The sequence below is a fragment of the Ostrinia nubilalis genome, chromosome 17 (assembly GCF_963855985.1).
Source record: "Ostrinia nubilalis chromosome 17, ilOstNubi1.1, whole genome shotgun sequence".
Taxonomy (NCBI): Eukaryota; Metazoa; Arthropoda; class Insecta; order Lepidoptera; family Crambidae; genus Ostrinia; species Ostrinia nubilalis.
The window spans coordinates 1,221,571-1,235,804 of record NC_087104.1 but is presented as its reverse complement, the minus strand read 5'-3'; the positions used below and the strand labels follow the sequence as shown (position 1 = coordinate 1,235,804).

The 14,234-nt window shown below is 39.3% G+C and overlaps 1 protein-coding gene across 1 annotated transcript; it reads right to left on the bottom strand.

The window, feature by feature from the left end:
* Positions 1-988: 988 nt before the first annotated feature.
* On the bottom strand, positions 989-1,921 carry LOC135080188 (uncharacterized). The gene has a single exon (XM_063974870.1). The coding sequence runs from the start codon at positions 1,805-1,807 to the stop codon at positions 989-991; it is 819 nt and encodes a 272-aa protein (XP_063830940.1). The 5' UTR covers positions 1,808-1,921.
* Between the last annotated feature and the right edge of the window lie 12,313 nt (positions 1,922-14,234).

Here is a 14,234-nt window from a genome sequence, read left to right as displayed (position 1 = left end):
CTACCCTGAGAGGACAGTGTGATGGTATACACACTTATATGTATAACTACTGTGCTCTTTCACTCGCTTTAAGTCGAAGCAACTATTAATAGGCAAATAAAAAAATATTCTTTGCTATTCTAACTAATGAGAAATTCAGCGTATCTCTACAAGGTCCACAATAATCTAGTATCGTAGCGACACAGTAGCTTACTCCAACCGAACACCATACGCTCATAATATGAACAATATCACAAGTATTTACCCTTACAACCAAATTGTGTGTACTATCAGATGAAATTGAAACGATGCTTACTATAAAATTATAATAAAGATTGCAGATGCCTTTTATGGCTCATAAAATAAACTGAACAAGAGATGGAAGGGAAACCCCATGTCGTAGTAACTTCCCGTGTTGTTCAATTTCGTTTAATCGTGCAATAAAGAACGGAAGAAGTGCGCGTCGGCATTATCGGAAAGGGCGATCTCAGTTCGGAATCGAATACAATGTCCATTCATTTTGACGTAGATAAAGCCATCAAACTGAAAACCAATGGACTCTTATAAAACAATTCCTTTAAATTCTACTGTATATCTTTATCTCAATACTCAATACGTTTATTGCTTCCATTATAGTAATATACGTGTTACAATGTGATAATACAGTTAATTATGGACCCTGTTGGGCGCTGCAATTTAAAAATATAAAATATAAGAGAGGAGGCTTTTTTAATTATTAGATTAATATACTCACTCAACTTATTTTATCATCTAGATATTCTTTTATATATAGTGTAGTAACATTTTGTACTTAAAAGCTCTTTTAGTCCTTTTGAGAATTTGTTATCATTATTTTATTTCAATAGATAATCGGGAAATTTATTATAATAATAATAATAATATAATTTATTTATTCAAGTAACATGACTCATTATTTGTTAGTTATAAAGGACTTAACCTATGTTAGTAATAATTATAGTTGAAACATCTAAACTATTCATTAATTTTATTATTTTTTTTGCACAACTCCTGCGGATGTAGTGCAGCAGTAATTAATATAACGGCAGTCCAGTCTACTCGCTATCATAGACAGGATGCTGTTGGGGCTGCCCCGAACCCTGCGCACCAGGGAGGCGCACCTCTTCCGCATGGTCGCGTAAAAACAATCTACTCGCGCCTCTGCAAACATGCCCGATGCGCTGCAGTATCTGGGCAACCCCATCAGCACCCTGAACGCGTTGTTGTATTGGACGCGCAGAGCGCCATACGACACACGCGAACAATCAGCCCACAGACTGCACGTGTAGAAGCTAGTGCAGTAGGCTCTGAAAAGAGTTACCTTTACTGCCTTTGAACAGCGTGAGAACCTACGAGCCAGCATGTTCGCCCTTACCGACAGCGCCCTGCGTTCCCTCTCAACATCATCACCATCTTTTAGGTCAGGAGTCAGTAAATGGCCCAGATATTTAAACCTGTTTACGCGCTGAATCTCACAACCATTGAGAAAGACGCTCGGCAATAAGTTTGGCCTCCTGCTTCCCTCCCCAAAGACCATGATCTGGCTCTTTCGCACGTTGTACGCCAATCCATGGGACTTAGCGTATGTCTCACATATAGCCATGAGCTTCCTCAGTCCACAAACGGAAGCGCTCAGAAGCACCATATCATCTGCGTAGCTGATATTATTTACACAGACGCCATCAATGTAGCAACCCGCTCTGGTGCCGCTGAGCTCCTCTATCAGCTCATTTACGTACAGGTTGAAGAGCGTTGGTGAGCTCAACCCTCCCTGTCTCACCCCGCACTCCAACCTGTACGGGTCAGACATACATCCATCCCATCTCACATTGTTGACCTGGCTTCTATACCAGTATTTAAAGATATTCAAAAGTTCTCTCGGTAATTGAGATTTTTCGAGTTTATTCCAGAGCAAATCGTATGAAACCAGGTCGAAAGCTTTCAAAAGATCCAGAAAACACGCCACCACTGGTGTGCCACGTTTAGCGTAGTAATTGACAGCGTGCTTGACACACAGAACAGCCATCTCAGTGGACAAGCCACGTCGAAACCCGAACTGGTTATCATGAATACTAACGTATTTGTTTAACTGTGTATTAAGCACGCTATCAAGCACTTTAGACACAACCGTTGCCAGAGAGATAGGCCTGTAGTTGTTTATGTCTGAAAGGTCTGCCGTTTTATTTTTAACAATGGGTACCACTACTGTTCGCAACATCTTATCCGGTAAGTGACTATGACTTATACAAAAGTTATACAACATAAACAAAACTCTGGGCAAATGGGGGCCCGCGTACTTTAGGTGTTCAATACTGAGACCATCGTGTCCGGGAGATTTCCCTCTAGACATAGATTTTATGGTCAAGACAATGTCTTTTACAGTAATTTGGGTTTTCCTTTCCACGATAGTCTCAGCATCCAGCACAGAGTGGGAGGGTCCCAAAGGAGATTTAACAACAAAATTATCTTTAAACAAGTTAGCAATTTCCTCAGGCTCCGTTTTCCCACCAACACTCACGGGGAGGCCGGGCCTACATTGCAATCTATTTGTATGTTTCCAGAAAGATCTAAAATCGTTTTTAGCGTGATGGGAAGCCAACTTATCCATTTTGATTTGTGTTTCATTATCCTGACACCATTTCATTCTAGATTTAAATCGCCGCCTCGCGTTACACATATCGTTATAAGCCGTACCGGAGGTGGGTTTGCCATGCCATACCCACAGACGAAACTTAAGCCTAGCCTCCCCGTGAGCCCTGGCTACATACTTGTTCCACCCTACCACTACTTTCTTTACAGGTCTTTTACTTTCACGAGCCAAAATAGCTGACTCTCTCAATGTATTTACAATGTCGTCATAAAACTTGTTAATGACATTTACATGGCTGATGTTACTACACATATTATCACAACAGTCACTAAGTTCAATTGGAAAGTCGATTAATCTTAACCTACTATTACATTCGTTTTTATACATTTCTACCTCCTGTGGGTTTCTCTCTCCCCATAAAATACGGTTCTCTTTTACATTTTGTTTGGCTATTTTCTTGGGTAATACAACATCTAAACTACATTCTATTACTAGAGGGAAATGATCTGACCATAACACATCATAATGAACATAAGTTCTCAGTACAGAGAGGGCCGCTGCACTAGTAGTTACGCAATGGTCGAGCCACCGCTTGGAACCGTGCGCTTCACTAATAAAAGTGTGTGTCTCTGACGATAAACCTAATAATTCAACGTCCATACAGCGCCATTCTTGATCCACACAAAATTCTAGCAACTCATTATAGAATAATTCCGCTGGGTGCGCATTAAAGTCTCCCAGAATATAGGTACAGTCTACACTATAACAATCTATAATTGCACTCACCGCGCTAAGTACATCCGTAAATTCCGTTAGGTTTACCACTGCATCCGTAGGCATGTACACACTAAACACTAAGAAAGCTTTGTTTTTTAACACAACCTTTATAGCACACAATCGAGGATTATTGCACTGAATAACACTAACTTCTTGAAACACACTACGCCGCCACAGTATCGCTACTCCTCCATGAGGCCGACCCCGCAGCATGCCAGCCGTCGTGTCCACTGCCGATACGCCAGTGCACCCAAAGTCGTCACTAATAGTATTCAGCATCGGCAGTTCATCCGGCAGCAGCCATGTTTCTTGTAGTGATATCACATCAGCGGTTTTACAAAGGTCACGTATAGCTTCTGTAGACCTCTTAATATTCTTACAGTTAAAAGTGACAAATTTGTGGACGTTTTGAATCATTGAATTTTGTTTTCAGTTCCGTTATCCACCTTCGCGGTTTCGAAAATGCGTTTATTCTTGAAATTAATGAAACGTCGAAAGATAACTCCCTTCGGCCATAACTTCTCGTCCAGATAAAGGTGCATTTTGCACTGCGATACTAGAAACTTATAAGCGTTATGGTCACAATGCCGCTTTATCGATATTTTTTCTAGCTGAACGGATTCATGCGTTTTACGTTGTATATAGTCAATGATGTCTGATTCAATCGTATTTTTATCAACGTTCGTAATAAACATCGGTATTTTTCTATCAGCTGCTCTAAACTTTTCATGTGTATCTGTTACTGTAAAAGCTCGAACTACGGTTAATCTTAAGATTTAAGTGTAAGTCTTAGGATTTACCGACATGAGTTGGTAAATGTAAGTATTTCTGAAAATACCACGATTTTTTCGAGCTTTTACCATTCGAATTCAGTATATGCTAGGTTTTACCTCTGTCAGCTGATAGATGTTGGTTTTAGGAATAAAACAATGAGTAATTCTTCATGGGGAATTATAAAACGATCGACTAAAAAATAACTTAGCGACTGATGATGGCATACTGTTTGAATAACTTGAGCGGTATGAATTTGAGTAAGCGAAACTTAACTAACGACGAATATTCATTAATAATTAATTAAATGCAGAACGAGCTTACAAAGAGTCGGTTATGTTTAATCCATTTTAGATATTAAAATTTTGTCCGTGCGACTACATTACTAAGTGAGCGACTAGAAATACCAAGAGGGCAACTTTAATATTAAGATAGATTAGATTTTTTTCAATTGAAGTAATTTCTGATGATGATGATGATGAGATGCCCTGAGCACGTTATGACATGTTTTGTTTTTCAACATTTACCGTGCCATTAATGTAAATCCTAAGATTTACCAACGAAATGGTGGTAAGAGTTCGAATCGCAAACCTTTTGGGACATTTACCATTAGGAATTGGTAGATCTTAGGTTTTACTGGAATATCTTAGGATTTACTGCAATTCGAGCTTTTACAGTAACATATCCACGTCAACCGTGCCACTTTTACCCTGAAAGAGGTTTTTTGTACGGCGACCTTTCCTTTCTACAACAGTCCATTCCTTTGACGACTTTATTTTCTGCGCATAAGAGTCATTTTTCGCTACGCAGTCATCGGGCCGGCCGCACTGCACAGTGGTGACTGAGTTTGTTGCGGCGCTTCTTCTCAGCACTTGCCAAATGTTGGTCTCGAAGCGCTGGTAGGGTAAAAAGATTATGAGACATGTAGAGGCTCCTTAAGAGCAAAATGACGATTTGTAAGAACTATTTATTAGTCTAAACAAATAAAGAAATTTTGACTTTGACTTTGACTTTGACTGTTCATTCGTCTTACTAGCGATAACCTGCACAGATGACTCATCGCGCTCAGCTGACCGGTCTTCATCGCCGCAACCGCTAGTCGTTTGAATATCGCGTACATTTGGGACCGTATTACCCTCACATTGCTCTTTATCGATAATACTTCTGTAGCGCAAGTTATGTTCACATTCTGTTGTTCTTGAATTTTCTCTCTGGAGACTAGTGAACATTGAGTCGTCCAAATGCGATAAGCCCATAGGGCCACTATCACGATACGCGCCTCTTTTTATGTTTATTTTTGCCGCCGAGAAAGGTGGTGATGATGAAGTGATCTTATTAGGCTGAAGATAGTCATTTTTGATTGCATCTAGTTGTTCAGTTGTAACGTATGAAGATTTAATAATATTTACTTCCGTTTGTAATAATAACAGATCCTTTAACAGCTTTGAGACATCAAGATGATCGAAAGTTATGGGTGGTAGTTTGTGTAAATCCCTGGCCACAAAAACTGGTAATTCGTCTGGGTCGGTTACCTTGAAAAAGCTTATGATGTCCAATAAAGCACGCTGTTCTTTTCCCTTTCCTTTACGTATCATTCTTCTTAACTCGGTAGACACAGAGTCAAACAACAGTTTCTTCGATTTTTCTATTTGTTCATTTGAGAAAGCCGAAACACAAATACGCACTAAGCTCTCTTCATCCGCGATTGATACCTTGTTTTGCACGTAGGATAGCAGTTCATCGATCACTATGTTACAAGTGTTACATTTCACTGTACACGACATTTCTTTACGAGTACTGCCACTGGTCACTGGCGACAACGTGATTAATTATTCATTATTTCATTCATTATTATTTTATTCATTATCAATTATAAATCATACCTGCCTATTATGTCAAAGAAAGTATGAGAATTAGAAAAGAAATAGTTGAGTGGTTTAAGAACTCTAAATCTTGAGTTCCATTAATAGAAGAAGCAAGCGAAGTTAAAATAGGAAGATAAAATATTCAAAATAATAAATACTTAATCCAATAGAATTTAGAAACGTTAAAGAGTTATATCCCACCAAAAACATTCTGTAAAAAACTAGCCAAGTCTCGATGGAGCTGCTTGTTTATCTCTAAAAAGTAATGAAATCTAGACAAAGTCGTGCCAAGTCTATGGTTCTTTACTGCGATTTCTTTATTATTATAGTTAATGTTGTGTGACTTGGCCGTTGATGGGTACAAAACCAGGTGCTCCATGACACCATTGCACCAATCTGTTGCCAGAACCGCTACCCATTGACGATGGAAAATTGCCACTTGGAAAACATTGATTTAATAACCAGTCAATTGTAGGCTTAATAAAGCTGCGTATTTCAATAATACTTATGCATGATTATTGATTATCTTAATAAAGATTGTTCAACGGCCAAGTCACACAACATTAACTATAATAATAAAGAAATCGCAGTAAAGAACCATAGACTTGGCACGACTTTGTCTAGATTTCATTACTTTTTAGAGATAAACAAGCAGCTCCATCGAGACTTGGCTAGTTTTTTACAGAATGTTTTTGGTGGGATTTCACTTCTTTTTGTAGAATGTGGCATAATTATTTAACATCGTCGTCCTTTAATATTATCGACATTTTTTTTTACGATATTAAACACAGGCTACACAGCGACCTTTAAAATGGACAACGAATCAGAATTGTTTTAATAATAACTTAACCTTAGCGAACCTCACGATATAATAAACGAAATCAACCAAATTCAAATTACACAACATTCAACTTAATCGACGGGGCGGTCTAGAAAGGAAAAAAATCTGGACACCGCGGTGCAGAAAATCAACGCTCAAAGTGCTAGCGCCATCTAGCGGTGAGCGGTACAGGCGAACACCACGGTGCCGGTGTGGCGTTAGTAGTATTGATTATGAATGTGGTGTTGTTACTCCAGATCTTCGATTTTCCTAGTTTTTATAGTTTTCCCTTTAAGTGGCCATTAAACCCTAACTCTGTACCAAATTTCAGCTCTCTGAGTTTATGGGAAGTACTAGTTCTATTTTGATGATCATCAGTGAGTGAGTGTCATAAATGCGAAACTTTGCTTTCGCTTAACTTCGGAACTAAATGATCTACAGACTTAAAATTTTGGATTTTAAGTATGTCATTATAGCTTACTAGATGACGAAAATTTCTGCGTTCTGGTCTTATCCAGAGGTTCTCAAATAGGGGCCTGAAAATGCGGCGAAATGGTTCCAGTAAAGGATGGTACGGCAGTGTTTGCTTCGCGCTCGACTTGGCGGGGGCACTGCCGTGCCCCCAGATGACAACTAGTGGCCGCCCGCGACTTCGTACGCGTGGATCCCGTTTTACTCCCTTAGGGGTGGAGTTTCGTAAAATCCTTTCTTAGCGGATGCGGACGTCATAACATCTACCTGGCATGCCGTGGCAGCCTGTAATTAAGATAGCACCTAGTCCTAAGAAAAATATGTATGTAAACCCCTCTGCTTGTACTTGTGTCTATCTTGTTGGTTGTCCTAAATAAATAAATAAATACCTGCATGCCAAATTTCAGCCCGATCCGTCTAGTGGTTTAGGCTGTGCGTTGATAGATATTTAGATAGTAAAATCACAAAAGCAATTTCAATGATGCAGCACTAGACGTCATTTGGCTGAAAACGAATTCCAAATAACTCAACCAAAGGAAAATCATAATTACCATGCCACGGCGCATCAAAATCCGCACAAATCAACTCAAAATTTACGAGATCCGCGAAAACTCGCACTTTATAACCTATCAATGCGCGAATTGTTTTCGCAAATGCGAAAGCTGGCAACACAGCCGTTATTTATCGACGGGCCGATGGAAATATTGGCATATTTTGAGATTTTCACGCTGGCAACACCCGGTGATTTGTGGTCCGGGAGAGCGGCGCACGTAAACAACTGTTATATTCGGTTTGTAGAAATAAAACGTACAGTAATAATAGTCAGTATTTCCAATTTGATTGTGATTGGAATGCTATTTGCCATGCTATTTGTGCTGCACGTTTTGTTTTCCATCCCGGATAAAGTTTTGGAGTTGAAAAATCAATTATTCGACATTTCGCTCTGAAGCAAAGTACCTCATGAGTGTACACTGCAGTGTATTATTGGTAAACATATTTGGTGTTTGAAACAAATAACATACGTTAGTGTTATTATTTAATCCGTGTAGTAATATAGCCTCGATCATAGAACTCTACAGCGAGCAGCTCTCTACATATTAAATGACAAGCATCAGAAAATACACTAATTCCATCACGTATCATATTTCAATCACTGAATCTACAATCAAGGTAGAATATCAACCCTCTCTGTGCGGCATGGGTTATAAATAAACTCTATTTTAGAAGCAGTTAGATGCACCGTTGCGGGTAATAGATTAATCGGTCGATTTGCCCCATTATAATTAATGATGACGCGCCGTCTGCTCATTTACATTTGTGATTGGCAACGGTTAGGTCACGTTGTTGCTCAAGCGGAGCTCTAGCGGATATTTAGGGTTGCCGAGAAGGTGATTATTTAGGTGGAATAGGAAGGTCTCTGGGCAGCGGACTAAGCAAATAACTAATACCTTGTTACTCGTATGTGAAAATAATTACGAATAATGATAAAGGATCGATCGTAGTCAGAGATCCGCGTTCCAGCAACGCGAAATCAGAGCGTACAAATAGGTACGCGATCAAGTGTCAATATCTACTTGGAAATAAACTATACGCATGGAAAACAGCGTTTCCACGTAAGTACAAACTTACGCTATGTATGTTACAGAAATAGCAGTCCTACAATAACAAAAATTGTTATTAATATTAATGTTTATTCAGACTTCCCATCAGTTCTCAAATTCTCTCCCTCCCTATTTCATTTGCTATTGAAGGAGGAACCGTAAAAACTGATAAGTGAAGCTAGCGTCCCTCTCTGAAGCGTACATCTATTCTCTACAATTGGTGCGACGGCTTAAGCATGAAGACATGATGATTTTCCACCTACGCTTCACGCTCCGCTTTATGCTCCGCTTGTGCGTGACACTACAAGCGGACATGTTTATTCTAACCGTGTCCATTTGAGGGTTAGCCTTTGGGTTGCCGCACATTATGCTGATCAGCGACGAGCTCGAATTATGACGGGTTAACTTAACGTTGCCAAATTGGGAATTTAACTAACGGTTCCTAAATTACAAATTTAACAATAGTCAAGTGGTCAGGAATAGAATGGTCGTTTAACTAAATTGCGCGTTAACAATTATTTTTGTGAATATGTTGTTTGTTATTCAATGGAGGTTTAAGTTTAACGAGCATTTAACTTGAATGCGAGGCATCACGAGGTCGTATCATTTGTCACATAATATAATATGTCAAACGCAGGCAAAACCGCTGGCAGACGCTATTATAATAATATGTTAACGAGACTTTATCGCATCAAGAAAATGAGCCGTGCTTTACTGTAAGTATTCCGAAATATATTACTGGCAGATAGCTAACATGTCACGTGATACTTAGCTTCAAACTCCTCCTATTCTCTTCTGATTTAGGTATATCTTTCTTGTAAAGCCTGGTCCGTGAGCACGTAGAATTTTGTCCAATGACCCCAAGCTACCCATCCTTATCGCTCGCGCGTAATTATATTGCTGTCGCGACTGTGCGACGGGCGCCCGCAGTGAATGTGCGAGCGCGACAGCAACATAATTACGCGCGAGCGAAAAGGATGGGTAGCTTGGGGTCATTGGACAAAATTCTACGTGCTCACGGACCAGGCTTTAGGACAAACTTGACCATCGTTGGTTAAGTTTTAGTTGCTAGTCAGACTGTGGATTCTGGCTACAAAGACATTGCGGCGGTGTGAACGAGAGGTGGGATTAATCCTATTCCAAACAAAGCCCTGTCTTATGATCCCCAGTACCCAGTATTGGCAAACCATTGCAATATGAACAATAAACCATTTCATATGTTCACTGCGTATTGTCGATTTTTCAGTTTGATTTCATTACAGCCAAAGCACACGATACGTGGCGGAGGCGGTGCGACGCTGGAGCGATGTCACTACGTCGTATAACATAGAAATATCTGTGGCGGGCACACGAGTGGTGCGTGTCGCTTATACCATCCTAGACTACGTCTCACTTAACAGCACGTGCAATTGCGGTCAAATACCTGCTTTGTTATGCATAAAAGTACGGCGAAATCTTTGCGGTCCGCATCGCATCGTGTGCTTTGGCTCTTACGGCATGCAGCTCGACGAATTGCAATGTGTGTTCAAACAATATGTGCTAGTTCCGAATCATTACATCTGGATCCTAATTCGCTGATACAAACTCATTGATTTGGCAACTGATATTAAGCCGGTAATTTACCATTACCGTTTGAAGTTTAGTTGAGTTTGGAAACATAATGGCGTCGTAATTAGCCTTCGTTCGTTTAGAATTAATCTCGATTGAGGACAAGAAAGTGGGTCGAATTAAATAAGTAATTTCTAATCTTCAATAAACTCTAGTGCTTTAGTTATTAGTAAAGGTTGATGAAAATAGATGGTTTCATTAACAACAATGCCATTCCTTTGAATTCTAAGAAGATCATGCACTCCAAAATACTCCAAAATGTAGAGTCGACGAGGAATGGACGTTTTACTAACTTCCGACCTCGAAAAAACTCAAAAGCTTAGGCAAAAGTTCAAAAACTTTATCAATGAACTAATATACCTACCTACTATGTAGCGTATGAGCTTTTTAAAAACTTTCTTGCAAAATAAATTAATTTGAATTTGAATAAGGTGTATAATGTATATGCATTTTGAATGACCGTACACACTGAAACAGCGTAAAATCTAATCTACCTCATATTGAATTTCGATTTCCCAAACTGTTTCATAGAAGTGCAGACAGCATCTAGCTAAACACAGGTCTCCTATGTACTAGTAAATAAGGGCGAATTTGCAACAAAAATGATATAATCCGTACATAGACTAGGAAGCCTTTCATGTCCGTCCATTGAGGGCTTGACGAGTGTCAGTAATTTATTGCGTCCAATTTATCGTAAAACTGTGCTTTGATGCCGCGCGCGCACACCGGCTACCGGTAATGCGGTTAGTGGGACGCTGGAGATAGGGCTGCCTTGACACTCACTATACCTACGGATTACTAATGTTTGGCCAAAAAACGTTTCCCAAATTATCACATCGCAAACAACGTTTCGCAAATTTTCATTTGGCAAATTCTCATTTGGCAAAACAACTTATTGCAAACTTTTAATTCACAAATGTCGTTTTTGGCATATTATTGTTTAGCAAATTATTGTTTGGCAAAGTATGTTTTGCCAAATGTTTCATTTGGCAAATATATTTCACGATAAACTATTTACAAAACAATTTGATTGGTGCATAAAATGGAATACAAATTAGCTTGAGGTTATTATTTTGTTTAGTGGGTAGTTAATATAAAATTTGTTCTTCATTAATTTTTATATTTCATTCTTTTTATCGAAATTTCAAAATTATTCATTAACAATAGAGGTGATTCTAGCGCTCGGCGGCCGCTGCCGCGGCACGCTTCGCTCGCCTTCGCGCGTTAAGGGTCACTGTTCTAACCTAACCTAACCTACTATTTTCTGCAATACCTACTTTCTGCAACAATACTATTTTCTGCAATCTCTTTATTTACATAAAATTCTTGTGAAAACCACGATCATGTGCCGTAAGCTTTGATTTGTGGGTAACGGTAAGTATGTGAAGTGTCAATTTGACCAAACAAATTATTTGGGATATAATATTTGGCTAAACAAAACATTTGCTATATAAACATTTGCCAAGTAAAATTTTGCCAAATGATAATTTGACCAAATGAATTAGTTGCGAAAAGTACAGTTGCTAAAAGTTCATTTGGGAAATGAAACTTTGGCGATAAGTTGTTTGCGAAGTGAAATTTGGCGAAAAGTAATTTGGCCAAATGGAAGGATACCAGAAAATCGGCAAGACTTGGAGCGAGATCAAACGCGTATCTCAAGAACGAACGCGATGGAGGACTGTTGTGTTGTGGACGCCCTCTGCCCCATCTAGGGGACATAGGACATCAGTGTAATATTGGGTCTAGTAAAATGAATTTACTAATATCTACATTGTAAAATTATTGAAGAATGCATTTTCATCTCCATTGACTATGATTCATATGATCAATCAAACTTAAGTTTAATGACACTAATTTAAGACTAAGGCTGAGTTGCACCACCTTGTTTTAACGGTAACCGGTGCTTTTTGTTTGGAGTTTGACAGATTTTTGACGTTTGTTAAAGTAAGATGAATGGCGCTGTGTGAAATTACAAGGTTATTAACAAAAATAACTTTAAAAAGTTCAAAAATTTTGAAGGATTTAAATCGGTAGTCTTTACAGGTTACAGCCCCTACGACGTCCTATGGCTGAAAAGATGACGATGATGATGAGAGACAGATGAGCTCTAGGAGAACACACAAAGGACAATTTAAGTGTAATAAGTACATACGAGTACTTACGTAATTGGACACATCTTGTTATACGTTTTCGGACATTTTAACACGTTAAGGTGGAAGTAACAAGAAAGTAGGTAACGAGCTTCATTCAAGCTTCTGGATACAAGACAATAGGCATGTTTCCTAAAAACATTTTTTTAGTCCTTCAATTTTAGTATTAAAAATATTGGACACGTACTTATATTTTTAATTGTCAATCAAACAAATAATTACACAGTTATAGTACGTTTGAAGTTCCGCGCGATGTCACAAAGTGCTGCACTTTTACGCACTCACTGACGTCACGGGCCTTTTCTTTAGAACTTTGGCACGCTTTATCTCTTTACATTTTCATTGGTTTTAAAAAGTGAAAAATAGGTGTCGAGTAGTTTTTGATAAGCTAACTGACGGACTAATTAAAACTCTTGTTTTTTACCCAGGAAACATCCCTATTCGTAGTAACTGTATACAATTAGCATGACTATATCCTGTATTTTCTCTTACTATAAATGAAGATAGTGCACCAACATTTGGGTATTCGAAAATTCTCAGAATTGCACCCCTTTTGTTCGAGCTCAGTGATGAGTATGCCCTCTTGGAATAATCCCTGTTTATCCCAAATCTAGTACTCCCATCGTAACTTGGAGCTGCTCTGAAAATATGACGTCACAATCGCTGCATTTTACTGTGAAGCTGCGCTCGCAAATCCGTCATTTGCCGCCTGAGTGACGACGCGCTCAAATTGTTCCTGTATGCAATATGCGGCCTCAACCACTAAGGCCTTATTGGGAGCACACGGGCGTGAATACGGGCGATACATGCTGCGTTTTATTAGAATTTTTTTTTGCATCCTTCATGTCACTAACGAGTACCTAGGTAATCATGATTTACAAAACTGTACTATCGTTATTAAAGTTACAATCAATTATTATTGTTCTAAGTACCATATAAACCTGTGCATAGTCTGGTCTGTGAGCACGTAGAATTTTGTCCAATGACCCCAAGCTACCCATTGTTATCGCTCGCGCGTAGGTAATTATGTTGCTGTCGCACTCGCACACTCACTGCGGGCCTGCCCGTTGCACAGTAGCGTGCTCACAGACCAGGCTTTAGATATAGCTAATAATGTGTTTTATAATACCACCAAGATAAGAAAACCAGTTAAAAATGGGTACGAGTCATGTACTAACTAATAATTCAGGCTAGGATTTTTATACTACCTTTAAGAGCCTAATTTGGAGCCCGATGTAGTCTTGGCAACCTCACTCGCATGTCTCAAACTACCATATATTGCAATTCAGAATCTGATTAGACACGGGAACTGCCGCGGGCCTGCCTCAATTTCTGTCCCGTGTGTCGCCGCGTTACAAATTCGAGAGCAAACGATTTGGTGCAGTGCGCAATAAATGCGCATCGTATTTTACGGGTTCCATTGTCTGATCCCCTTGTCATGGCTCCACCAGGCAAGTGGGAATCACCAGCACAGTCAGAGGATCAACCTGCTCCAATATGATTTATATTCAAACGAATTGCAGCGTAAACGCACGCAAAGACTTCATTTTGTGGCTACAAACGCTCCCTTTGCCGGCTTTGAAT